This window comes from Corvus moneduloides, chromosome 1 (genome assembly GCF_009650955.1).
Source record: "Corvus moneduloides isolate bCorMon1 chromosome 1, bCorMon1.pri, whole genome shotgun sequence".
NCBI lineage: Eukaryota > Metazoa > Chordata > Aves > Passeriformes > Corvidae > Corvus > Corvus moneduloides.
The window spans coordinates 26,974,955-27,001,304 of record NC_045476.1 but is presented as its reverse complement, the minus strand read 5'-3'; the positions used below and the strand labels follow the sequence as shown (position 1 = coordinate 27,001,304).

Sequence of the window (26,350 nt, the reverse complement as noted above, 5' to 3'; positions counted from 1 at the left end):
TACAAAATAAATGACTAACCACGAGTTGTCTGCTGTCCAATGAAAGTAGTGAATTTGCATCCTGGACCAGGATTGTTGAGTAAATATTTCTGATTTTTGGAGTGGCCCTTATCCTATAAAACATTTCGTAGAAGTCTGTGTAATACTACTTAGGTTCTGTCTCCTGAAAATGGTTGATTATAACTTGATAGAAAAAAATTGTCAAAGCTTCAGTAAAATAGCAGGAAAAAGTGAAACTAGATGTTATGAAAGAAATTAAGCTTTACCCAAAAGTGCACAATGAAGATTTTAATTTTCCACATGAGGTTGTCTACTGCTTCTTAAATTACTGAATACAAAATTTTGTAAGCCAAAAATTTTGAGTCCTCAGGTTTAATATGAAATGCAAAAACTGTTTCTATTTTAAGTTGTTATATAAAATATGTTGGTTTTGATTACTGTTTGGAACAGTCTTAACTACATTAAGTAAGATAAATTTATAAAAAGAGGAAATAGATAAGGACATAAATTCAGGCATACACACAGAGTGTTGTTTTCAATATGAGTTACTATCATTAGTGCAGATGTATGGGATTGCTTGTTTAACTAGAGCTGTTTACAAACTGAAACAGGAGTGTTTGGAATACCATTGCTTCTGACGTAGAGGAATAAATTGAAGTACCTGGTTTGGTGTGGAGAACATAGGTGTTGAGTGAAGATGTTTTGGCCACAGCTGCTGGTCTCCAATCTGTTCCTTGCTTAGTGTAACTCCAGCCTTTCGAAGTACAACAGCCAGGTAGACTTAATGCAGTCATTAATACTGTCTTTGTCAGTAGGTCCTATGAGCCATGCTGATAGCCTGGGTTAAAATAAAGTAGGTAAATAAGAATATGTGGGGGGAGAGGAGGAAACTGGACTGATACTGCCATTTCTTCATCCTGCTGAATACCTTTAATGAGATCTTCATGCAGATTTGGAAAGCTTGTTATCTTCTGCTTTTTGAAGATGTAATAACCTGACTGATGACCTCCCTGATAAATGCGCTTTTAGTGTTCATACTTCCTTAGTACAGCACCTGCTGAATGCACACATATATGCAGTGTGCAACTGTCAGCTTCCTTACCTCTGTGTACTTCTATCCTGGATGCTGATTTTTTCTGGACGATAGCGGGTAGAAAAGATATATCTGAAAGATATCACTTCTGTGCTGCACACATTACCTATTTGAAGTGCTAAATTGAATATGTATTAGTGTAGCACACTTGCCTCAAGCAGGATTGTTGGGGTAGGAGAGAAAACTCAAGCTGTGAGCCTATATGAAATGGGTAAAAATATTCACTGCATTAGTATTAGTAATATTTCTTCTATTTCTTAGTAACTGTGAAAAACGAGGTTCACTCTCCTGTTAGAATTTAAAGAGTTTAATACAAAGACAATAAGAGACACATAAAATAAAGCAAAGGGATAACAGCCGGGTGCCTTGGCGCTCTGCCAAGAGCACACCTGATGCTAGAGGTGAGTCCTTTTTATACCATTTTTACTGTCTGTTCTTTATTCATATTAAAACTTTTCCAGGAACTGTTCTGCATGGCCACTCCTTGGGTCCGCCTTTTTAGAGCATGCGTAGTCTTCAGCCTTGTGGTTTTATTTCTTTTGATTCTTGGGGTTGGACCTGCTAGGTATGAGTCGATGGCAGGGTGGATCTCTTAATTCTCCAGACAGTCAGGGCTGATTGCAGCTTTGGGCCTCTTTGCCCCCTGGGCAGAGCGGTGATAGCGGCTCTCGGACCCTCCTGGCCGCCCGTTCTCCGGGCGGAGTAGCCTTTGGGCCCTTTTGTTCTCTGGACAAAGTGTTGATTAGCAGCTCCTTGGGCCTCATCCTCTGCTCCCTTGGAGGTTATCTTACTTGCTCACACTTGCTAACATTCTTGCTAAAACGAGAGAAAACTACATCCACACAGCAAAAAGCATTTCTAACATTATATAATATCTACTTTAATACTTTGCGAGAAGCCAATACTATAATACATGTTTATAACAGTAACTGATTTAGTGATATCTTCATTCCTCTCAGCTATTTTTTCCTAGCCAGTGTTCTGACAGTCAGCTGCTTCTGTCTGTCCTTTTTCTAGCCCAGGTCTGATCTCTTCTTTTGCTTTCTCTGCTTTCTTTGCAGAATTTGCTAAATTTCCTGGTTGTTCCTTGTTAGATTGTTCCTAGTTGTTTTCTTGGTAGATTTCCTGATTGTTTTTTTGTGATTTTTAAAACAATTATTATTTTGTTCGTTTTTAGTATCTGGTTCTTACCACATTACAAATTGCTACAAGAGAACTCTTGATAGCTCTTTGGTATTTGGCCTTGTATCTGCATTATGTCACAAAAGGGTTAGGTTGCACATTGCTGCAGTCCTTTGTTGCTTCTGGAAACAGGTTCATTAGGGGCTATCAAGACAGAGAGAGGAACCATGCATGTAAGCTCAATGTGTTTGTGTACCTGCAAGAATTCATCTGCAGTGGGAAGAGATTTGATTGGAGAGTCTGTGTGGAAGATGATTTAAAAAAACCCAAACATTAGCTGGCAGCATTTCGAGGGTAGATGCCTAATGTAACTGAATTTTAACTTTTCTTATGCTCTTCATGTTTTTTTCTGTGAACAGAATTAACATGTATGTTCAGAAATAGCCTTTTTCCCACTGTTATTTAAATATGTGAATTCTAGTCTTCAGCTGTCTAGCTCTGACTGTGGGAGTTCCAGTCTGTATGCAATAAAAGCAGTGTTATAGTTTCAGAGAAGACAAGGTCAGTTCTTTAACAAGGATGAAAAATAGCTATTGACAAACTGAACTTTAGTGAAAAGCAAAGCACAGTCCTTTGCTCCTTTCAAACATTTCCTTTCTATGGTATTTTCCCATACAGAACAAAGTTGGTTTGTCAGTGAGATGAGGATAAAATAGACAAGTTTTTCAGTGTCTGGAGTAATGGACTGTCCATCTGTCTCCTAATTGCTCTTCCAGTTATATAGATGCATGTGTAGTGGAGAAATGAAGGTGTTGAAACAAAAATGCAAAGAAGTGACGGAATGAAAAGATGTGAGATCTGCTGCTGTTTTATGCGAGAGGGGTGACCTCAGGCTCCCCTGTTTGTTCCTGTTGGGAGGAGAGGGAGTGAATCACTGCTCTGTACAGGTGACTAATTCCTAGGGATATTAGGATAAAGGAGAGCGGTGAGGATTTGGCTGGAGAAAGGAAAGTTGTTTCCTCTCTCCAACAGGCGTGTTGCTCTGCCTGCATTCTGCTGGAAGGGATGCTGGGCTACTAATGGGCGTGCATTCAGACAACCCTGGGTACTGTTTTTCTTCAGCAGGTGTCATCCACCTCTATGCAGATCTGGATCTATTATCTTCTGGACTGTAATCTCAGCCAGATCATAAGGGGAAGAACCTTTTGGAAAACTGCAAACATGATTAAGTTTCTTTTTGTTGTTTAAAGTTTGAGGTGGCCAACTTCAAAGTTTAAAAAGGAAAAAGAAATTTATCTAATTATCAGTCTTTTTCAAGCACTTTATTCTCTTATATTACCTTTGCATCTTGTAGAAATCATTTTTCAAAGAAAGGTGATAATGCTTTGTCTAAAGAATTAAAAACTTTGAGAAGGCCACATGCAATTGATGAAGGACCTAGATGGTCTAGATGAAGGACGTCCTCTGAGGTGAACTGTTTACAGACAATAATTGTCTACAAAGGACAAATGTGTGTGGCATGAATGAATAGTACATAAGATGTAGGTCCTCTCTCTTGTTAGGGAGCAGTGAAGTTGCTGTTACATTCAGTCATGGCTCTCTCTGGACAGGTCACTTGGTAGTGTGGCTAAGGCTCCGGACCCCCATTCAAGAACCCAGTGCAAGACTAGGTTTGTGTCGCTGCTTCTCTATTGGGTCTTGCATGGCCTTGTGTCTGTCTGGCTTTTAACTTGTTAGTTTGGAGCTGTAAGTGAGAGAGATAAGGTGAAAAGCTTTGTATGTGAGGGCCAATACAATTTTCCTTTCAGCTACCAAGGTGTTTTTTTATTATGGCGGCTGGCATTAGAAGAAGCCATGTCTGGAAATAGATCTAGAGTACTAGGTTGTATGAATAGGCTGTGGAGCAAATCTATCCCTTTGGACTGTTAACTTGAAACTTTGAATTATGTATCAGGTCCCAGCCTGTATAAAAGCATGTGGTAGGGTGACAATGTGGTCAAGGGGATAGAACAATTGCTTTTTGGGAAGGGACTGAAAAGATGGGGACTCCTCACTTTGGTTTTCCAAAAACAGGAAGTTGTTGGGTAGGTTAACATACAGAGCTAGTTATGCAGTCCCACAATACAGAAACTAGTAAGTGTCAGACATGGTGGGAGTTTGCATTAAAATGAACAAATAAAGATACTTTAAACAAAGGAGAGCATGAGTTTTTGGTACATGCTGCTGCAGAATATTGTGGGGCAGACGGTACCAGCATGTTCAAAGCAAGAGTTTGACAGAACTAGTGGGAAATGGGTCCATTAGTACAAACTGGGAGGATGGGTCTGTGATGCACCTTCCAGCATGCATGTACATTCCAGGAGCATGAAGGGAGTGGGACGCAGAAGGGGTGGGGCTGGCTTGCTCTGCTTGAATAGTGTCTCTGTTTGAAACAGTAAGTTAAGTACTTGGGTGAAGGAGATGGATGTTGTGCTAACCCAGTAAGGCACAGCTTATGTTTTGAGCCTTTTTTTTAACAATTGGCTGTTGATACACTGAATAAACATTGAATATTCGTGCTTTTCACATCCAACCTTTTTCTTTAAGTCTGCATGACTTGTAAGGTCATTTGGACAGAAACTTTTTAGGGGCTTTTGTTTGTTTGTTTGTTTTTTGAAAAATGTATACGTTTGAAACCCTGGTACCTGGGCACAATTTCTTATTAAAATAATGAAGACCTGGATTTCTTTAGTCTGAGAAACTACAAAGGCTTCTTCTGCTTAAAATTGTAGTACCAAGTATTTTCAACAAGGTGGCAAAAAAGTACTTTGTCATTTTATGTTACTTTTTTGGGCCCTTATGCTTGTACAGTAAAGCAGTTTTGTACTACCAAAGTACATGATTTTTTTCCTTTTTGACATGAACTTTACTCAGCTGGTTCGGTGAGACATTTTTTTCCTCACTAACTTCTCCATGTGCTCTCACTTGAATCATGAGTCAGGAGCAGACTCCACTTGGAGACATATTGCCAGTTCAGGCTGCATGATCCTAAGTAATATCTCTCTTCTCTAGCTTGATCTACTTGTTTGTGTTTCTGTGAAATGCCTTGAATGAATGAGGAGCAAATGGGGTATTTATAACAAATACTCCATTGTCTTTGCAATTCCTCTGAAGTTATTTGGTAATAGTAAGTGTTAGTGTTAGTAGTATAACTAGCTATTTGTGTACATTTTAGGATGTGTGTGTAAATATATCTATATATTTATCTATCTATGCTATGTCTGTCACTGTAGAAATAATCTTTGTGAGTGAAACAGCCAGAAATGCCTTATTTCAGCCATTGTAAAATTACTTTGGTGTTCCAATTCTTTTGTCACCATCCCATATTCTTGTCATGTAGCATAAGTTCTGCAATATTTGTATATTCACTTGGTGGTACTTGTGGATGTACTTAAATGTGTATGATAGGTATAGTTAATGCAAACTGGCTAAAATACAGTGCTACTTTTGAAGCAATATATTTTCCAAGAGATTCTCATGTATGAGAGCTGCAGAGAATCTCATATGCTATGCTCTTTGCTATTTCTGGGAAGTTCTTCATTGTATTTTCATTTTATCCTTGTGTGAGACTTTTGACATAATCACTTTTCATAGTCACCAGGAAGTTGTGGTCAGCCCTGTTCTAAAAGCCAGGTTTACAGGGGAGATGGATAATATATTATTTGGTCTGTATGCACAGTAGGCATTCTTAAATACTTTTCTGGAAATGAAACCTACAGCAAATGTGGAGTACTGGTACTCCACATTTCAGGAAGTTAAAAAATGCTGTTTTACTGCATGGAGAGGAGAGAAACTTGAAACTATTTTGTTTCATCAGTATAATACCAACTGTTGTATTCTGGGCAGCTCTATCTCATCAGTATTTGATGGAGGAATGCTAGTTATGGGAAAGTGTGGGTAACCTGATATGGGATTTTATTCTTTGATTTTTCCCAGGGATCTTAAAGTAACTGCAGAAATCATGGGACTTCTGCTGTGCACTTCAAGTGAGAGGGAGGAGAGGAAGTAGAGAAGTAACAGAAATAACAATGAGCAAACTTAACAGAAAGGTCTGAGAGGTGGCATTCTTCTGTTTGGTGTGCTGTTTTTTTCATTAGTCACATGATTTATTGACATGGCTTAGTTTTCCAAAGGTTTCCTTTTTTTAACTGGAGCTGAGCCTTTTCATGAAGACTTCTTTCAGTCATGTCTTATTTGAGCCTTTCTTCTGGATATCACCTATGGGCATTTCTCTAGCCTATAAAAGGTGGTGAAGTACCTATTCTGCTAATACACTGCTGGCCCCTTCCTCCATGTATTTAAAATAAGAGTTGTAAGCATTATCATCCAGTGGATTTAAATCTACCTTGGAGAGTAAAAGAATGCACAAAGAGAGTCCTAGGAAATTGCAGTATAAGTTGGTAAGTTAGCGGATAAGGAAAAGGAATCATTTTTGTATGACCACAGGTGGGAAGTGAAGAAAACATATTTTTGCTTTATGTGATTCTGCTGTTATTACCACAGGCCTAGGCTCTAGGGTATATCACCGTGTCCCGCAGCCATAGGGAGGAGGAGGAGGAGAAGATCCAGCAGGCAGGAATTGTGCAGCAAGATGGATTGATTGAATTATTTTACAAACTCTTTTATAGACTTTTTTCTTCATAGTCTAATTGGACAAAGGATCAGCCACCCCTTGGGGTGATTGGCTAAAATCCTAAAACATCCATTGTCAAAATATTTTTCTACTGTACCATAAACAAGACTTTTCAAGGTTGCAGGTGGCTTGGTTGTTTACATACTCTGCTACCTCTTCTGTGAGAGAGAAAAGTCTCTCATGGACTTAGAAAATAGCAAGAAAATCCTTGCTAGCAGCATTTTTGTATCTACATGCTGTTATGCTAAGAGGCTATGTAAAATTCAGTAGGAGTAGAGTCTGACGTAGGGCAAGTTAATAGGGCTTCGTATGTATGTTTATGGTTTTCTTTTAGCTGGAATGTGACATGGATTTTTACAAATTTTGGAGATGGAGAAATAATGTACAAGCAGGTTTTGGCTTCCCCAGCAACACAGAGTAACACCAGAAGTAAATGATTTAATTTCAAAAGTCTAACCATTTCTGTTGAGATTTGTATTTTCTCATAGATATTATTTAATCACTGCCTGGATGACTTTGTAGGGAACCAATTCTGTTCAGCTAAGTGCCTTTTTTTTGTTTTGTATTGTTTTTAATGGAGCATGTATATGTGTGAATATAATTTTCTTGAGGATTATTTGAAAAGGTTTAATTTAAAAATATTTCCTTGATTATTTAATAAAAGATCTAAACCCTCTGACTGCCTCTTTAAAGAATGAACTGTTATCACAATTGCAGTTTACATGTTGGAAACATGAGGTTGAAATGAGCTAATGTTGCTTAGGTCTGTTATTCATTGAATCATTAACTGTTATGATGTGATATGGTATTTGGGAATAATATTGGGAATACCTATTCCATAGGTGTAATGAACCAGTGCTAAGTCTCTGTCAAGAAGGAATTGCTGTATTGGTATTGCCAAAAACGAAGTTGTGGATCTTGACTGTTTTAACCTGTATTGGCTTAATTTCAGTCTGGAGAGTTTTTTGTAGTAAACTGCCTTTGACAGAGGTGCTGTGAATTTTGCATCTGGTGATGTTCAGCCTGTTGCTACCTAATGAAAATGCTCAGTGATGAGTAGTATTTGAAATTTATCATAGCTGAGGATGCATCTGTAAGTCTTTACACAGTCTGCAGAGTTACATTGATGCAAGTCTGGGATAGAGTTCCACTTCATTAGATTTCTGCATGCCACAGAGAGCACAGCATGGCAAAATATTTCCAGAGTAATTTTCATAATGCTAGCAATTGAGACCACATATAATTACAGACTTTTCTTTGGACAAAGCCTGAGTCTGTAGTCTGTGGTTTTGAACTGATTTCTTCCAGTTTTTGTTCCTAACAATCATATGCACTTTAGATTCCAGTATTGAGCCTCATGAAAGTAGCATTGCTTGCTGTGTTTGCTTTGCCTTCCCCCCCCCACCCCCCGCCCCCACTTCTTTCTTTTTATATGTTTTTCTTTCTTTTTCCTTGGTGTCTTTCTTTGTGCTTCTCCACTAAAGCTGTACCCGGTGACAACAAAGAAACCTTTGTCTAGCCTTCTGTAGATTTCACAGTAGGTTATGCTGAGTTCTTGTATAAGATAAGTTGTGGGTACTGAAGTTCCTTAAATGAGCTGTTTAACTGAATTGCTTGGAGAGCCCATAGTGGAATGTACCTAAAATGAACAACAGGGACAAAAAATGCACATTTTTTTTAATGTAGATGCCAAGGCTGCATTGCAAAATATTTCCTAAATGCCACAGAAAAAATGCATTTGATGTTAATGTTGTAAATTAAATGGACAGATTGACTAGTTGATCAACTAATGTCAAGACCTACTTACACTAAACTCCAATATCTAAACTGTGAGTTCTTATGACAATTGTTTTTCTTTGGAATAGTGCAAACGCCAAGGTTTGCGACGTGTTTGTTAGGTAGGAAATAAGGAGAAGCAGGCCTAGCTACAGAATATACTTACAGTGAAGTTTATCCATTAATTTCTTCAATAGTGCAAGCTCTGCTAAACTAATTTTCAGACAGAATCACAAACATGTCCCAAAAGTAGAACTCTGCAGGGAAGAAGGGAGGATAAATCTAAAATGAGAATTGTGGTTTTTGTTCATAAGTTTACGGAGAGAAACTGCAGCAACCAGTGGGGATTGCTGACTTTTTTTTTTTTTAAGGAAGAGGCTGTGGAAATGAGGGATTCCCAGCTCTTTGGGAACAATGCCCAAACCCAGTATGGCACAGAACCTCCCTGTGTTGAATTAGAGAAGTTACCTGGATGTAATGACATATTTCCTTCCTCCTAGACCTTTAAAAGCATCTCCTGTAGTTTCAAAGCCAAAAAACCCAATCATGATGGAGATTTTTCAAAACGAATAACTTTGATCTGTTTGCCATCAACTATGTTCCTATATAATTCTGGAGTTCAGCTGTTCTTTTTCTTTATTGTTTATTTTTGATACGAATCATACTTCTGACAATATCTTCCAATTTAACCTGAAGTAGCATGATGCAAATGTCATACAGGGGAATTTGTGCCTTTGGTTTCTACAAGGAATGATCAAAGTTTGTAATTACCCTGGTTTTAGCTAGAGTAATTTCTTCTCAGTAGCCGTTACAGTGCTGTGTTTTGGATTTGGTATGAAATAGTGTTGATAACACACTGATGTTTTGTGTTTTGCCAAGTTGTGCTGATACTAAGTCAAGGAGTTTTTTTCCCCCTTTTTCTCATGCTCTGCCAGCGAGGAGGTAAGCAAAACAAACTGGGAGGGAGCATAGTTGGGACAGGTGACCTGAACTGAACAAAGGGATATTCCACACCATAAAACATCATGCCCTGTATATATAAACTGGGATGAATTACTGAAAGGGTGGCTGATCTGCATTCAGGAAGGGCGGTCTGGCATCAGTTAGGAGGTAGCTAACTGAGCAATTGCATTGTGCATCACTTACTGTTTCCTTTTTATTATCATTATTATTTTCCACTGAAAATAAAATACAATAATAATAATAATAATAATAAAATTGTTCTTATATCAACATACAACTTTCACTTCAATTCTTCTCCCCATTCCATTCGGGGAGGAGGGGGGCAAGAAAGAGGAGAGCTGACCGAGTGGCTGTGTGGTACTTAATTTCCATCTGGGCTTAAACTACCCCTTCCTGGGTTTCGGCACCAAAAAGACAGTAGTGGGTTGACTCTGACAGGATTGCAGGCACCCACCAAAGCTTCTCTATCACTTTTCTCTGCAACTGGACAGGGAAGGGCTCATGAGATAAGGACAGAGCAAGACCACTCACCAAATAGCATTGTGAACAAACCAGACTCGAATTAGAGATATTAACTGAATTTATTACTAACAAATTGAAAGCAGGCTAATGAAAAATAAAGTTAGACTTTAAAAATACCCATTTATTACTAACAAATTGAGAGCAGGCTAATGAAAAATAAAGTTAGACCTTAAAAATACCCTTCCCCACCCCTACCTTCTTCTCAGCTCAAGTGGTGCAGGGAGATGGAGAATGGAGATTACCATTAATTGATGACAAGTTGTTTCTGCTGCTGCTCAGGGAGAGGAGTCCTTCCGCTGCCTCCAGCATGAGGCCCCTCCCATGGAAGACAGTGTTCCACAAACTCCTCTGATGTGAATCCATCCTATAGGCTACAGTTCTCCATAAACTGTTGCAGTGTGAGTCACTGTTCCGTGGGTCCTTTGAGAACAGCCTCCTCCAGTGTGCGTCCTCCATGGGGTCACAAGTCCTGCTAGGAAACCTGCTCCAGTGTGGGCTCCATGAGTCTGCAGGTCCCTGCCAGGAGCCTCTTCCAGCACGCGCTTCCCACAGGTTCACAGCCTCCTGTCAGGCATCCACCTGCTCCAGCATGGGTCTCCTCGATGGGCTGCAGGGGCACAGCTGCTTCTCAATGGTCTTCACCATGGACTGCAGAGGAATCTCAGCTCCTGTGCTTGGAGCACCTCTGCCTCCTCCTTCTCCACTGACCTTGGTGTCTGCAGAGTTCTTCCTCTCACATATTCTCACCCCACTCTTCTCTGGCTCCAATGATATCTGCACAATAACTTTTTTTCTTCTTAAAAATGTTATCACAGAGGCGTTACTTCCGCTTCTGATTGGCCCAGCCTTGGCCAGCAGTGGCTGTCTTGGAGCTGGCTGGTATCGGTTGTGCTGGACATGGAGGAAACTTTTAGCAGCTTCTCACAGAAGCCACTGCTGTAGCCACCCTGCCCACCAAAACCTGGCCATGCAAACCCAATACATGATGAAGCAGTGTATACAATTCAGTTTTATTTCTCAACCGTTTCATCCGCTTTTTCAGACTTTTAAGGATGCGGACCAGTAGATTATTTCTATCACTAATTTACTAATTTCTGCTGATTAATATACCTTACCATTGGAAAGATTTTCCTGAAAGTCCAGACAAAGGTTTATTCCTGCAGTCTCTGTAATTTATTGTTTATGGAAGTAAGTGAGTTATCTTGGCTTTACACTGTGGGTAAGACCAGCAATATTTCCTGAAGCTATTCTTAAGATCAAGCTGACTGTGAATCCCCACTGGGGATGGGGCATCTGAGCCCGCAGACTGCTCAGTGTGGTCAATTGTTGCCATTTGTGTTCCTCAGGGCTCCTGTGGAGTTTCGGATAGGCCCATGTGGAGGCTGTACTTGAGAAGTGTCATTGTTTTTATGACTGTTCTTGTGCCTGTTATGTAGCTGTGTTGTAGTTATTTTTGGAATCAGTAAACCTTTTGCTTAGAGCCATACTGAGTTGCTTAAAGCCACAAAGAATTCTTGGGATTCCTCTTTACCGTGTTACCTTGTGCATTGCACCATGCTGGGAAACTTTCTCTACTGACGTATGGGTGGAAGTCTGGTGCTGAAATGGTCCAGCTGTGGGACAGCTTTCTGCTTCTAAACTGCTGCTAAAGCTCAGCACAGGTGTTAGTGTTGAATGCAGGCTTGTTTGCGGTACTTTTAAGGACAGTATGGTGCAAATGTGAAATGAAAATGAAGAAATGTGAAGAGCATTTGGGGGTTTTCATGGTCTGGTGAAATGTATTTTTGTTTTTGAATAGGTAACTGATATTTCCAGAAAGTCTGCTAATGAACATGAATGTTGTTACACACCTAGAAAAGATAATGGCTGTCAAAGGCTTTTGGTAGCCTCCTTTGTTTTTCTACCTAAATGTTTCCTAAGTTATAAAAGCCATAAAATATCTATTGCAAATATGGTATTGACTTTTTGAATTCTGTCCCCAGTTAGAAATTTCATAATTGTGTTATATTTTAATATGATATTTCAGCTAATGTGGAAATAATGCTACTTTAAACTAGTGTATGTTTCTTATACAGGAAAGAAACAAAGGGAATTTTAAGTTAGCTTTAGTTAAATTGGCTACTGTGATAGAGCAGTTCTTACGGTATATTTAACCAGTTGAAACTGAACCAATGCTAGTTTTTATGTAGATAAAACTTAGGTCAGAAGACTGTTGGGTCATATCATAGACATTATTCTGTATTTTCTCTTAAAAGATAAGTTACAGAGTGAATTGTGAAATTATGATAAAAAATGAATTGCAGTGGCCATGTCCTGATGTGCAAGATGTTGTTCACATTTTGATGTCTCCCACACTTGAGAGTGGAAATCTTATGTTCTAGAACAAGAGTGAGGATGAGAGAGCGAGCAAGAGCACTTTCATGTTGCTACTATTATACTGCTAAATATAACATGACTGTTAAATGGTACTATATATAAAAGTATACTGTTAAATTTTGTTATATATACACTACTGTATGTAACTACTAAAAATAACTACTGTTATTGTTATTTTAAAATTATTTATATTTCCCTTATAATTATGACTCAAAAGCTGAGTGAAGGTCTGATGTTATTCTCCTTGCTTCCAGCCTCAAGCAACAGCTTCAAGGTCTCACACCTTCAAAAATAAGTCTTTTAAGAAATCCAGTATCTGTGGAATCTGCAAACAAGTAAATGATAGCCAAGGGATATCCTACAGAGGTGAGTAATACATGATGTGGTGTTTACTTTCTTGCTTTGTTAAGAAAATTAGTTTTATATTAATGTTTAAATTTCTAGAAATCCACGTTTCTGGTATTCCTCCTGGACTAAGTTACCTTCAGTTTATTTCCTTCCTTTGTACAATAATGTTCCCTGCTATTGTCAGGGAATAGGGTGCTGTAGTAGGTAATTGGACTTGTATAATAATGTACTTATACTACTGTGCTATTTAGACAGAGTAAGGCAGTGCCTGCAGAGGATCTGTAAGGAGCATATGCGTGATGTGTACACAGTGGATGACATATGCTTCTGGAATTCAGTCTACAAATGAGGAAGTGTGTGACCCTTGCTCCCTGAGGCATGAATGATTTATCTATGTTAATTTCCAAAAGAATCACAAGAGCAGTTGTCTATTTATTTACTTTAATTTTTCCATTTGCATTATGCTCTGTCTAATCATTAGTCCTTCAGTCTAATCACTCACAGAAAGAATAAAGATGTCCTGGATAACACAGACTAGACACTTTCTGCCTGTGGTATTCCTGCCTGCACCTTAATGCTGTTTTCCCTCACTCTTCTCCCTTGCTGTGTAGAATTGCACATCCTTCCCTCTTCTCCATGGGATACCTGTGAAAAATTAAATATTGGGAAAGCTCGATAGAGGTCCTTTCTGCAAGTTGCCCAGGGATAGGGCTTTTGATCCCCTGGTTCTGCCTGGTTAGTGTTTGACTCCTGTTGTTCCATGTTAATCAAACCGTTCCTTTACTTCCGAGAATGAGAATGCTATTGTCTGTTCATCTAAAAAGTAGTTGCTGTTTTCACTTAGAGGTGTTTGCACCAACTTCAGGTTCTAGTTGGATCTCCTTCTCCCATCTCCCCCCTTTCATGTTCTTCAGACAACTTAGGATCCCTCTGAGAGTTTGAAAGGGAGGTGTGAGAGGATATGGAAGGAATGTGGCCATTTCCTGAGCTATGGTGCAGACTGCAGATGAACAGCTATATATTCAGCATTATAGCTATCATCATAGGAGTGGTAATTATGTATGCATTTCTTTAAAATATTTCTTCTCGCTGTCCTTCTGGAGGTTGGTTCCAAAGTTCTTAGGATTTAGTTGTTTTCCATTTAGCAGGAATAGTATTTTTGGAAGGAAGACTGCTTAGTGAAGAAACTGCCTAAAGACCCTCTTGATCAGGTTCAGTATAAACAGTACTGTACAGGGAGAGAACCAGAACTTTGATTCATAGAATCATTTAGGCTGGTAAAGACTTCTGAGATCATTGAGTCCAAGTGCTAACCTGTCACTTTCAAGTATACCACTAAACCATGTCCTAAAGGGCCACATCTATGCATCTTTTAAATGCCACTTTCCTCCAACACACTCCCCATTCAAATACATTCATGTCTATGATACATCTGTGTCTATTTCTAAGTCAGTCTGGGATAATCTTCTCTAGGTTTCTGGGTGCAATTTTCAGAAGGAGCCCCTCGACTTTATTACCTAGCCTCTTGTGTTGATGTGAGCATCTGGCAGACCCACCAGTCGTCTTTGCTACTGTTACATTTTGACTGATTGTTGTTTGATACTTACCTGTGGGATGGGAGCAAACAGAAGTTACACAGTGAAGAGATGATTCCAAGTAATTTCAATTTAATAAGAACTCATTTGTATTTTAACTTACAGCATGGACTTCATAAAGCATAGTTTTGGAAAAGCAAGAACTAAAAGTAGTCTCTTTCCTTGCCAGCACTTCAGGTACTTGAAATGTATCCCTAGTACTCTGAAACTCTTATTAATATGAAGAAAAATAAGCTAGCTGTTTCAGAGCCAAATCCTGGTGCTGCTCTGCTGCTTCTGATAAATTCTCCCTTGGTGTTGCAAGTTGGCATTGCAAGGGAGGGGAGGAAGAAGAAAAGCTTATAGTTAAGAAATAGTTTCTTTGTTAATAAGAAAATCTTCCCTTTTAACAGTTTCTTCTCACAAATTGACAGCTCTTTGTCCAGACTATAGGTTCCTTTCAGACTGGATCTTACCAGTTAAGGGAAAGTTACATGTAAGCGAAATGAGGTAAGGGGAAAGCTCCAGATTGGTCAGTATGTAGTATTCGCTGTTTTCTAGCAATGAATCATCTACTTGTTGTAAGAAAAAAGAAAAAAAGCTGTAACTGGGTGTTGTGTAGGCTTTTTGTAGTATGTGGTAGTAATTTTGGGGGTGTGTTTGGGGGTGTCAGCCCTGTCTTGCAAATGCGGTGCGTAAAAACTTACTGTGACCAGTGAACAATTTAATGAAAGGTACCGTTGAATGATGTCCCTTTATCCTTTCATACTTCAGTCCATCCCAGTAAAGTATACTCAGTTACAATTTTTCTACAAAAACAGTGGCAAAAAGGAAAGAGAGAGTTGAAGAAAGGGAAGCTCCTGGCTCTTTTTCTGCGTGGTAAGCATGTTTGTCTTTGATACAGATTCTCATTATGAGGTAAGGACAAACAGCTTTTGATTGATTTCTACACTACCTGCATATCTTGCAGTAAGCTGAGGACCGCATGACTCCCCATGTCTCTTCAGTACTACCTCAAACTTGAATGCTCTGGTTGATTTTCCCTGAAGTACAGTATAATTTAATTCATGGCTAAACAAATAATACATAATAATCTTGTGCATTTACATGGTTAGCTAAAGGCCACTAGGGTTACAGAAGCCCTTTATTTTTTTAAGCTACCTAAATGTTGAATATCCAGTATTTTACCCTACTTGTAAACAAGCTGTCATAGGGATGTAATTTCTGTCTTTACACATGAATTTCTATTTTATTATTTTTATTTTATATTTTATATATATAAAACAGATGTTAAAAATTTCTTTTACTTTATTTTCCTTTGCTTTTAGAAGTTATTATTTATCTTTGTTGTGTTTTGATCAAATAATTTTTAGTGTAGAACAGAGAGCTCTGAATCTCTAGACTTTCTGGCAATTTAAAAAACTGGAGACCAGATTTGGGAGATTTGAGTAATTTTAAATAATAAAGTATTATTCTGTAGCTCTTAGAACATTGATGTGATGGGTTGTCTTGGGGTGAGTTTATGATGTGTATCCCCTATCGCTGCTCTATGCCCAGAAATCAATCCTGTGCCTTCTGTGCCTTTAAACTGAGCCTGAGAGGGGGGAGAGAAAAAAACTGAGCAAACTTTTCAAAACAGTTGTTCAAGGACACAGATACACACTCCTCTGCGTTCTCCTGCTGCGGCGAGAAGAGCAGAGGAAGCACCTGGCTTGCTTTTCAGCCAGCTTTTGGCTCCTTTTCTCTGGAGGGAGACGGAGAGTTGAACTTTGTTTTCCTGGGTCTTCAGTTTTTCCCTTCTTCTCTTCTGGACTGTTTCAACATCAGAACACACCAGGAGAATTTTCGACCAAGGCCTCGGAGGTGGGCCCACACTGACCCAGCTCCAAGGAGGAGGAGGGGGACCACACCTACAGAAGGACTCTGAAATCTTCCCAGGTTTCTCTCCACAGCGAGAAGTTTTATTATTCAGCATTATGTTATTTTCCTGTGTGTTTGTTAAATAAATAGTTTATCTCTTTCACTTTCCTCCGAGGAAAAATTTTTTTCCCCTGAACCTGGTGGGGGGAGGGGTGGTTGTAACCTGCCTTCTATCAGAGGATATTTTCCTCCAAATTTGTCCAAACCGGTACATGGGTGAAATATGTGTGAAAAGTTGAAACACTTTACAGACGTCTTTTGATGAAACTCCCCTCATCTTCAGTTGACAGTTAAGTTACCTAGTTTAGGTTTAGCTGCTAGTGAGGCTTTACATGCACTACAAGCATTCCATAAACTAATTTTTGAGTGTAAAGCGATTAATGGTTCTTTGAATGAACTGAGTGTCTTTTTGTTAATCTAATGTAGCTATGAATGTGTTGGTTTTGGAAATATATGTTGGAGTGATCCAAACAGGAGTTCTTGTAGAATTTTAGTTCCTGGCTTTTTTTTTTCTGAAAATCTTTTTCCTTGATGCTTTGACTATGTTTGAGTTTTGCTTTCTTCCTTTGAAACTTTACTTTAAATCATGTATAAGTGTTAGCCAGAGGTGCCAAATTATATTGGCATGTGCTGTTAACTGTATTGTGAGCAGAGAAATTCTTATCATGGTGTTATGTGCAAGCTAAGTGTAATAAAGAGTACAATTAATCTTCTTGACTTATTTGTAAGTTATTAATAACTTTCATCTTGTAAATTGTGTTAACATATGTTTCATTCAACTGTACAGTAAATAAGTCCTGGACTGTTTCATTGAGCAGGTTAATGATAGAAACTATGTTCTCATCAAATTGCAGTATCTGTGTTAATTCAAGTGCTTTCGCATGCTTACAGACCATAGATAAAGATTTGAAGACAATTTGAGCTATTTTTCTTTAAGATATTTTCCTTTGAAATTCACTTGCTTGTTTGTGACTGTGCTTGTGGTTGGTGAGTGTTCCACTTAATATCTCACTTTCGGGTTAGTTGGCGTTACTCAATTGAAAAAGTCCTCTGTATTTAATCAAATTCATTGCTTACGACAAGTCAAAATACATTTTTATATTAAGACTCATATGGAGATGACAAATTGTTTGGGCATACTATGTGTGTAAATATATGGATATTTAATTTTATATGATTATATTGCAGGTGGTTTTATATACTCTGTTTTTCAGTAAGTGCTAAGACCAGTAATAACTTTTGAGCATTTTAATAATGTGCAAAGCATGTCTCTTGCTACAAGTCCTGGCAGACAAACTAGGAAGGTAGAATATGTATCCTGCTTGGGCTAGTGGCATTATAGTTGGCTCTAAATGGCAAAGTGTGTAGTGAGGTAGGAGTGTTTGTGTCAGTCTGATTTCCATGAGGTGATCCTTGTGAAATAAGATCCTGTAAGGTGCTTACATGGGTGTATTATGAGATGTATCTATCTATCTCGTATTTTTATATATATATACTCTAATTTCAACGTAACTAAACCATCTTCTAGTTAATTATGGCAATGGGAATTGGTTGATTAACCATAAGATTATTAATTATGGCAACAGGCATACCCATCTACTCATGTTGATGTTATAACATGGGAAGTTTTTGAGACAATGAAAAGATTGTCATCAAATTAAAATGTCAAATGCAATGAACAAGACCAGGTAGATGATGAAAGTCACTCTTCCCTCATCTGCCAGTTCTGTAGTGCTGTCACAGAAGGCTACCAAATTTGTCAGGCAAGATATGCCATTAGTGAAGTCATGTTGGCCATCACCAATCACCTTATTTTCCATGTGCCTTAGCATAGTTTCCAGGAGGATCTGCTCCATGATCTTGCCAGGCACTGAGGTGAGACTGACTGGTCTGTAGTTCCCTGGGTCTTCCTTATTTCCCTTTATAAAAATGGGGGTTATGTTTCATTTTCTTCCAGTTAGTGAGAACTTCAAGGGAATGCTACAACTTCTCCAATGTGATGGGTAGTAACTTAGCCACTTCCTCAGCCAGATCCCTCAGGACCAATGGATTTCTCTCATGTCCCATGGACTTGTGCTCTTTCAGGTTCCTTAAATGGCCTTGGACCATGTGGTCTCCTACAGCAGATGGTTCTTCATTCTCCCAATCCCTGCCTTTACCTTCATTGAGTATTTCAGCCTTTTCTATGTCCTGGATAACCAGGTCTCCCATATCCTTCCTAAGAAAACCCACATTTTCCCTAGTCTTTCTTTTATCACCAATGTACTTATAGAAACTTTTTTGTTACCTTTGATGCCCTTTGCCAGATTTAATCGTGTCAGTGTTTTAGGTTTCCTAACTAGTTCCCCGGCTGCTCAGACAATCTCTCTGTTCTTCTTAGGCTATCTGTCTCTACCTTCACGTTTTAGAGGGTACCTTTTTGCATTTGAATATGTCTGGGATCAACTTGTTCATCCATGCAGTCCTCTTGGAATTTATACCTGATTTCCTCTTGGTAGGGATGCATTGCTGTTGAGCCAGGAAGAGATGATCCTTGAATTTCATCCAGCTTTCTTGAGCCCTTTTTCCCTCCAGTGCTTTAAGCCCACAGCATTCTACCTAGGAGATCCCTAAAGAGGGACACAAGTCTGCTCTCCTGAATTCCAGGGTAGTGAGCTTGATGTGCATGTTCCTTATCACAGTGTCCCGCAGTGGTAGGGATGAGAAGAGAGATCCAACAGGCAAGAATTGTGCAGCATGATTGATGTATTTAATTATTTTACAAACTCTTTTATAGCCTTTTTTCTTCATAGTCTAATTGGACAAAGGATCAGCCACCCCTTGGGGTGATTGGCTAAAATCCTAAAACATCCATTGTCAAAATATTTTTCTACTGTACCATAAACAAAGCTGTGCAAGGTTGCAGGTGTTCATAGTTTATAGAACTCGGCTAATATCTTCCGTGAGAGAGAAAAGTATCTCATGGGACTGGGAACAAGCAAGAAAATTCTTGCTAGCAGCAATATTTGTATCCACAGATCCTCACTACCCCAAGGATCTAGAACTTCACTGCTTTGTGGTCACTGCAGCCCAGGCTTCCCTTGAGCTTCATGTTCCCCACCACCCTCTCCTTGTTGGTGAAAAAAAGATCCAGCACAGCACTCCTCCTTGTTGGCTCATCTGGCACTTGGAGAAAGAAGTGATCAACGCCTTCCAGGAGCCTGCTGGATTGCCTGGGTCCTGCTGTGTCATCATTCCAACAGATACTGCGTTGTATGAAGTCCCTCATGAGGGCCAGGGCTTGTGACCCTTGAGGCCATTCTGTTTTACTGCAGAAGGCATCAGCTCAGCCTTCCTTGTCAAGTGGCCTGTAGTAGGCCTGCACTATAATGTCATCTGTTCCTGCCCTCCCACCCTTTCATCCTGACATGTAAACTTTCAATCAGCTCCTCATCCATCACGAGGTAAAGCTCTATGCACTCCAGCTGGCCATTCAAAGAGGGCAACAATGTTCTGCCCGGTTACAAACCGAACCTGCGACAAAATGGTGAAGAATGCGGGCAATTGATGAGAGCTGTGAGATAATGATTAATTAAGAGGAGTACTGGGCAAAGCAAGTATTAAGTCATAAGTTAAGTAGCATGATAGCGAGAAACTTATATTGTAATTGTATTGAACTATCTAGGGGTGGAATATGGTAGAAGTTGAATGTAATTTTGATAATAATTCTTAAATGTGTCTTCACAGAGGCGAGGGGTGGAGAATGTCATAGGTTAGCAAGCATAGTCCCGGAAGGGATGTCCTTGCTAAGGGGTGCTTACAGTTTCCTCTGGGAACTGATAGAACCTATCAGCTGGCCAGTTTGAATATGGACAATTCTCTAAGCCACTTAAAGTTGTGACCACCTCTGTGATCCACATTTAAGAATAGGCAAACTCCCCCTCCAAGCTCTCTCTCGTTTCCGGTGCTGGGACAGGTGGCTGCAGGCCCCGAGTGGGGGCCGGGCCACGGCCATCCTGGAGTCGATGGACCTGTTCCAGCCGTGGAACTCCCCCCACTGCCTTGCCGTGGGCAGCCGGAGCGGCTCGGCTCTCCCCCCTCTCCACTGCGATAAGAAAAATTCAACATTCCAGCTGCAAAGCTGCAAGGCCGAGGTGAGATTAACCCTTTTATTGCTCTGAAGAGCTGAAAACCTGAGGGAAGAGAGAGAGGAGATGCTTAAAGCGGAAATTCTGTTGTGAAGCTATGATATATCAGAGTATCCTGTTGTAATTTCATGAAGATATGGGGGGTGGAGTGTTCAACTCGTAAGCAAAAGCACCTGTGCTGAGATAGGCAGATGCTGACGCAGCTGTAATTTCATGAGAAGTTTGGACAGGGAGAGATGGACCAGATGAGGACTTTTGCTCCAAATGGGAAAGGAGAAAACCTCAGTTCCTAGAGATGCTCCCAGAGATAGTCCTAACGATGAAGATGATGAAGACCCTTTGCTCCCAGGGAAGGAGAAGGGCCTCTGTTTTTGTTTCTGAACGGCTCAACCTTAAAATTGTACCCCAAAAAACTTCAAGAGCGGACCCTTGAAAGCAGTTGCGGCAAAAGCTGCAAGTCGGGGAAAGGGACTCACATGCAGGCAGAGAGACTCCTCTTCCTAAATGGACTGAACAATATTTGGAAGTGGGCGGCTGTCTCGTTGTGATAATGTTTTCATAGCATGAGCAAGAAGAGACTTCTCTTTCTAAATGGACTGAACAAGGTTATTATGGAAGTGCTAAACAGACTGAACATCTTATGGGTTGTCTTTTTACATTGTCAGTGGGAGAAGGGAGGAAGGTGGGGGGAGGAGGAGAGCTCTGAAGGTGGTATAATTTTTTTTTTTTTTCCCCCTGTTTTAGGTCTGTTAATAAACTTCTTTATAGTCTTTCAAGTTTGGTGCCTGCTTTGCATTTCTCCTAATTCTTAGCTCACAGCAGATAAACAGTCATGAGTATTTTGGACCAAACCACTACATCTCCTCATCATCCCTGCCTGTCCTTCCTAAAGAGCCTGTACTCTTCCATTCCAAAACTCCAGTCATAGGAGTTGCCACAGCCCGTGGTGTAAATCAAATCTCTCCTGATGGGAGATAGTTTTTAAAGTCCTTGCCAGGAGTTAGTTTGAGAGACAAATGGAGGCTTTCAGCCTTCATTGCTGCTAGATAGTTGTTTATTAAGTCTTATCAGAGAAACAGAGTCACTAGCATGACCCAGACACCTCACAGAGCAGAGAATGCAGGAGAAAGCCTAATTATCAAGATTTACACAGCCTTTTAAAGATAATTTAACCAATGGTTACTAAAAACATATATTATTTTCACTTTCCTACCAATTATTCAGTTATTACTGAACTATATAACACAGTTATTACTGTGTTATTCAGTAACACAGCCAGGAACTGCGGAATTTTTTGTCCAATTATCCCAAATTACTTTTACTGCAGAATATGGAGTAGTAGAAGAAAAAGAAGGTTTGGAGAACAACAACAATCCTCCATTTTGATGTTTTTTGCTCTTATCTATTTACTACAAAGAGAAGCCCAAAACCTCTAAATTTTTCACCCTGTGACAATCTTACATAGTAGTCTATCACCTAATTCACAACATTGTATTTTCTAGTTCTTGTCTGATAGTTGGCAATTTTTTCCATGGATGAAGGTCAAAACAGTGTTGTTCAGGGGGATAGAAACCCTTCAAAACAGGCAGAGAAATATTCTCTGCACTCTGGGTTCCTACAGGAGTAATCCCAGTATGTTTCCATGATGTCAGTAAGGTCATAAGCATGAACATGTGTTATGCATGTTAGCCATAATATACTGAGTATACTGTTATCATGGTGTTCAGTATCTTAGATTGAGTCAAAGAATGATGACTGCACATGGGGCTAATGAAATGTGATAGGCATCAAATTTCCTGTTGTCTCTTACTTCTAGTTTTACATCAGGAAAATAATTCTCCTAATACAGATCACAGTTCCCTCTTGGCAACCTCCTTCTACACATAGTATTAGAAAAAAACACCCCAAAAATGATGTGATGAGATATTTTAATATTTGGTGATGTTTTCCGTGTGAAGTATCACATCTTTTGCCTATGGCAGTATGTCTTCCATGTGGAAGAGAACTCATAAACTGGGAACAGCAGGCATGAGATGAATAGGGAAGGAGGGAAGGGAGGACTTACACAGTTTCATTACAGAGATTTTTAAATCAGTTTAGCTGTTCTGGTTAATTTTTTTTTTTTTTTTTTGCTTTACTTTTTTCACTTGGATGTCCCATAGATTCGTGTGTGATCTCTTTCAATTTTTTTTTTTTTTTAGGACTTGAAACCAGAAAGATTTATAATTGGCAAAGCTATCTCTTAGAGTGGTTAGAGTGGTCACCCCATGCCAGTGTAGTAAATAATGATGAAGTTTCAAGAAGAAAGGTCAAGCCTTCACTAGAACTTTAGAAATTTGAAGTTTAAGTCTTCAATCTCAATGGGACTGGTAGTCTTGGTTAAGATCTTTAGCTTGGTTATTTGAATATACTTTCAAAGCCCCTCTTCATATGTGTCCAGTCAGAGACTTGAAGCTGGATCATCCACATCTCAAACAAATGTACCACAGTAGTTAGCCAGTGAAGGAGTTTATTTGTAATTTTAGTCCTACAGCTGATGAATAGGCAGCAGGAGTAGCAGTATTTGGCTTGGGGGCAACCATTTTAAAGCTGTGATGGGAGCATATGGAGACTTGAGTGTACGCCCTTATTACATACATAGATACATACATACACACACTCTGTGCATATACTGACTCATCTGTTTACCTTAGATGGTTCTTTCAGCACACCTCATTTCAGCACTCTTCCCTTTAAGTCAGAAGAAAAAAGAAACAGTGGGATCCTGCTAGTTGAAATAGTTATGTCAAGCCCTGTGCTGTTAGCACTCTGTGTTTCCTCTCAGTACTAAAGTGGAGAGAGATATTGCTTCTAGCAGAGTGAGAGAATATGAGACATTTCAGTAGAAGCTTGACAAACTGGAGAGCAAATTCAAAACATTAAAAAAGAAAAGAGAAGAGCTTCTCGCTTCTTATTCCATATTCCACCTGATAGCTACCCTAGAAAACTTCCAGACTATACCAATCCAATGCCAAAATATACAGACAAAACTCCTTTTAACTGGCACACATTCGGTGTGAACCTCATTTATGTCTCTATACACAATTACACAAATAGGCTATGTAGTTGTTGTGGAAGGGTGGGTGCTGAGTTCAGCTTATGTATGAACTTTCTGGTGAAGGGCCAAAGTGGGCAGTGTGTTTTCCCAAATGCTCTGCTCATGAACCTCATGGAGTATCTTTGTACGGAGATTTCTAAGTGAATCAAAAACTGTATTTTGTGTGTTTTGCCTTTTTCTATTTGGGTCTGTGTATTTTTGCTAAGTAGCAGTGGGTGTGCTTAGACTGTGACATAATAGTAACTAAAGTTATACACTTGTTTGTTCTATGTATCACCTTTAATCTGCTGAGAAGAACCTTGACGTTTCAAACAATAGGGTTCATGGGTTGAATTAATAGCACTGGTCAGTCTGTATGTTAGTTGTTCTGACTGACAGGTTTGTACTTCCAACACTGTGGAGATTTGATAGCTGACAAGGTAAGTCAAGCTCTTGAGTAAAAAGAAAAATCAAACAAACTCAAAGCATATTCTCATGGATTAACTGTGAGCCAATCTCACATTGTAAGCATTATGGTTGATGTAGGATGTATGCCCTGGTAAACTGCGTGTGGTTCATTTAACTAAGCAAGGTGTTGCAGGTGTTGTAATTTATACTCTGAAAACCTATAGCTCTTTCCAGTTGAGATTTTTAACTAGAGTCTAGAATCTGGAGTCCAGTGACCTACCAAAAAAAGTTGACAGTTATGAAACTGCCTCTTCAGTTCAAAATGTCTTTCCAACAGCAGGATTTAGAGGCCAATTTTTAGTTGTACCACTTTCAGTTGTACCACTTTTAGTTGTAGGTTTTTTGTAGTAATGAATTGGCTCTTTTCTTTTAAAAGGTTTGTTGTAAATCTCTATTGATACAACTTAGCTTGTTTTAAAGCCTTGAGGAGATTTTTTTTGTAGAGTACTTAGAGAAAATTCTCAGCAGTTCATTTAATTCATATCCACCCAAGTATCTGTTTTCATGAAAAAGCATAAAATGAGAGATTGGGTTAAAATGCAAAAGGGAAGATGTGGTTAGCAATGTACATCTCCATGGACATTATACCTTGGAATAAACACTCTCAGTAGCTGAGTACTGTCATATAAGACCTGAATATACAGGACAATAATGCAAAATTAATTAATTTTCCATATCTGTTTGAAAGGTAGTTTGCTTATTAATACTGTAGAGTGAATATGTACTTCTGAATGATTTTTTTTTGTGTGTGTGTATGTGTGTGTACGCCATTAGGATTGGATTTCTTAGAATGTACTTAAACTATCTGGAGAATTAAAGTCAGTTGTGTTAACTTTTCTCCTTTTGCAGGCTAATAACTCTGAAGTGGTTAAAAATCATGTAAGCAGAAGTGTAAGTAATTCTATTTTATTTATTCATTTTTCTTTTACTTGGCCTGATTTATTTTCCTGCTTGTGGCTGCTTATTTGTATTACATCTTCACAAAGCACTTGTTGCTAGCCATTTTCAAAGTACGGACTTTGGTTTCTGTACTGTGTGAAATTAGCTTCTGATTAGGACCATTAGTGTTTTTTTCCACCACTGAATTTTTTCAGGAACAATGAAATGAACTCTGCATTCCTTATTTTTAAATCAAGCAGGGGAGAAATAAAGGGAAATATTATAATCTTCATAGACTGAATTGTATTCAGAGGTGTTCAGAAAGTCAAGAGATATCTTTTTTCAGCAAGTAAAATATTAATTCTTGTATTGTGTTCAATGTGAAATTGATCTTCTAGCTTTTATTTGTTCCAGTTATTATGCCATGTTATTTAAAAAACAAATTAAGTGCCCTTTCCCAACCCTTTATTACTATGGCTGTAGTACTCCTCGTAAAAGTAGTATTAATTACATTTACTGAAGTGCAATAGAACCCAGCTGTCTAATTGATGTAGAAAATTCTGCAAATAGGAAGTGTAGCCCATTTCAATACTGACAGCACTTATAAGTATACTTTTAGCACAATTTCTGTAAAAGAAATAAGACAAAAATGTCAACTTTGGAGCTACCTTTTAACATAGATGTCAAATCTTGTAGATTTTTAAATAAATCATGAGAGATGCCTATAGTTAACTATCTGCTAGTAGGCAACTGTCATACAGGTGTTTGATTTGCCACTGTGAAAATGAGGCTAAAATTTTAAAAGGGACAGAAGAAAGGACTTGCAAGATGCACATGATCTTCACCAATTTATTGTTCAATTTCATACCAGCTCTCTATTGCAATAAATGAGCATCTGTTTCACAGTGTTAGCCCTGTGTGCATTGCATTTATTTTGCTATGCTGTCCATGGTTCAGTGCTGCAGGCTTCTGCTGGTGCCACTCTGTGCAGGGCATGAAGAGTTCTGATCTCTGACTACCTATGTAGACAGGAGATGTTCAAAGAGGTTACATTTGTATTAGCAGTGTAGTTCGTTTACTTTAACTGACAATAAATGTTTTTCTACAACCAAGTGTATCTCTGTGTTGGATCCATGCTATTATTGACACTGTTTCAGTAAAATTAGAATTATTTCTAATTCTAAAATATATTTGATATTGAGACCAGCTAAAATGCCTAGTGACATGATTGTTTCTCCTTTCAGTTCACTGTTCTCTTCCTTAACTAGACAAATTAACTAAAATTAAAAAATCAGAAAAGAGCAAACTTCTCAGTTATTTGCACGTGAATAATTGGTTCTGACAGCTGCTTATGGTGAAACAAACGTGAAGCAAAATAATGAGATCATTCTCTGATCTAGTTTCTAGTTGGAAGTTTTTAGCATCTTTGTATTA

At 38.9% G+C, this 26,350-nt stretch overlaps 1 protein-coding gene across 1 annotated transcript in view; it reads left to right on the top strand.

Annotated features, from left to right (window-relative positions):
* Positions 1–26,350, top strand: part of TNS3 (tensin 3) — a 219,069-nt gene that overhangs the window by 60,196 nt on the left and 132,523 nt on the right. Inside the window, 2 exon segments of the mRNA XM_032102957.1 lie at positions 12,779–12,890; positions 24,887–24,928. Of these exon segments, the coding sequence (XP_031958848.1) occupies positions 12,864–12,890; positions 24,887–24,928 (69 nt within the window). The 5' untranslated portion in view covers positions 12,779–12,863.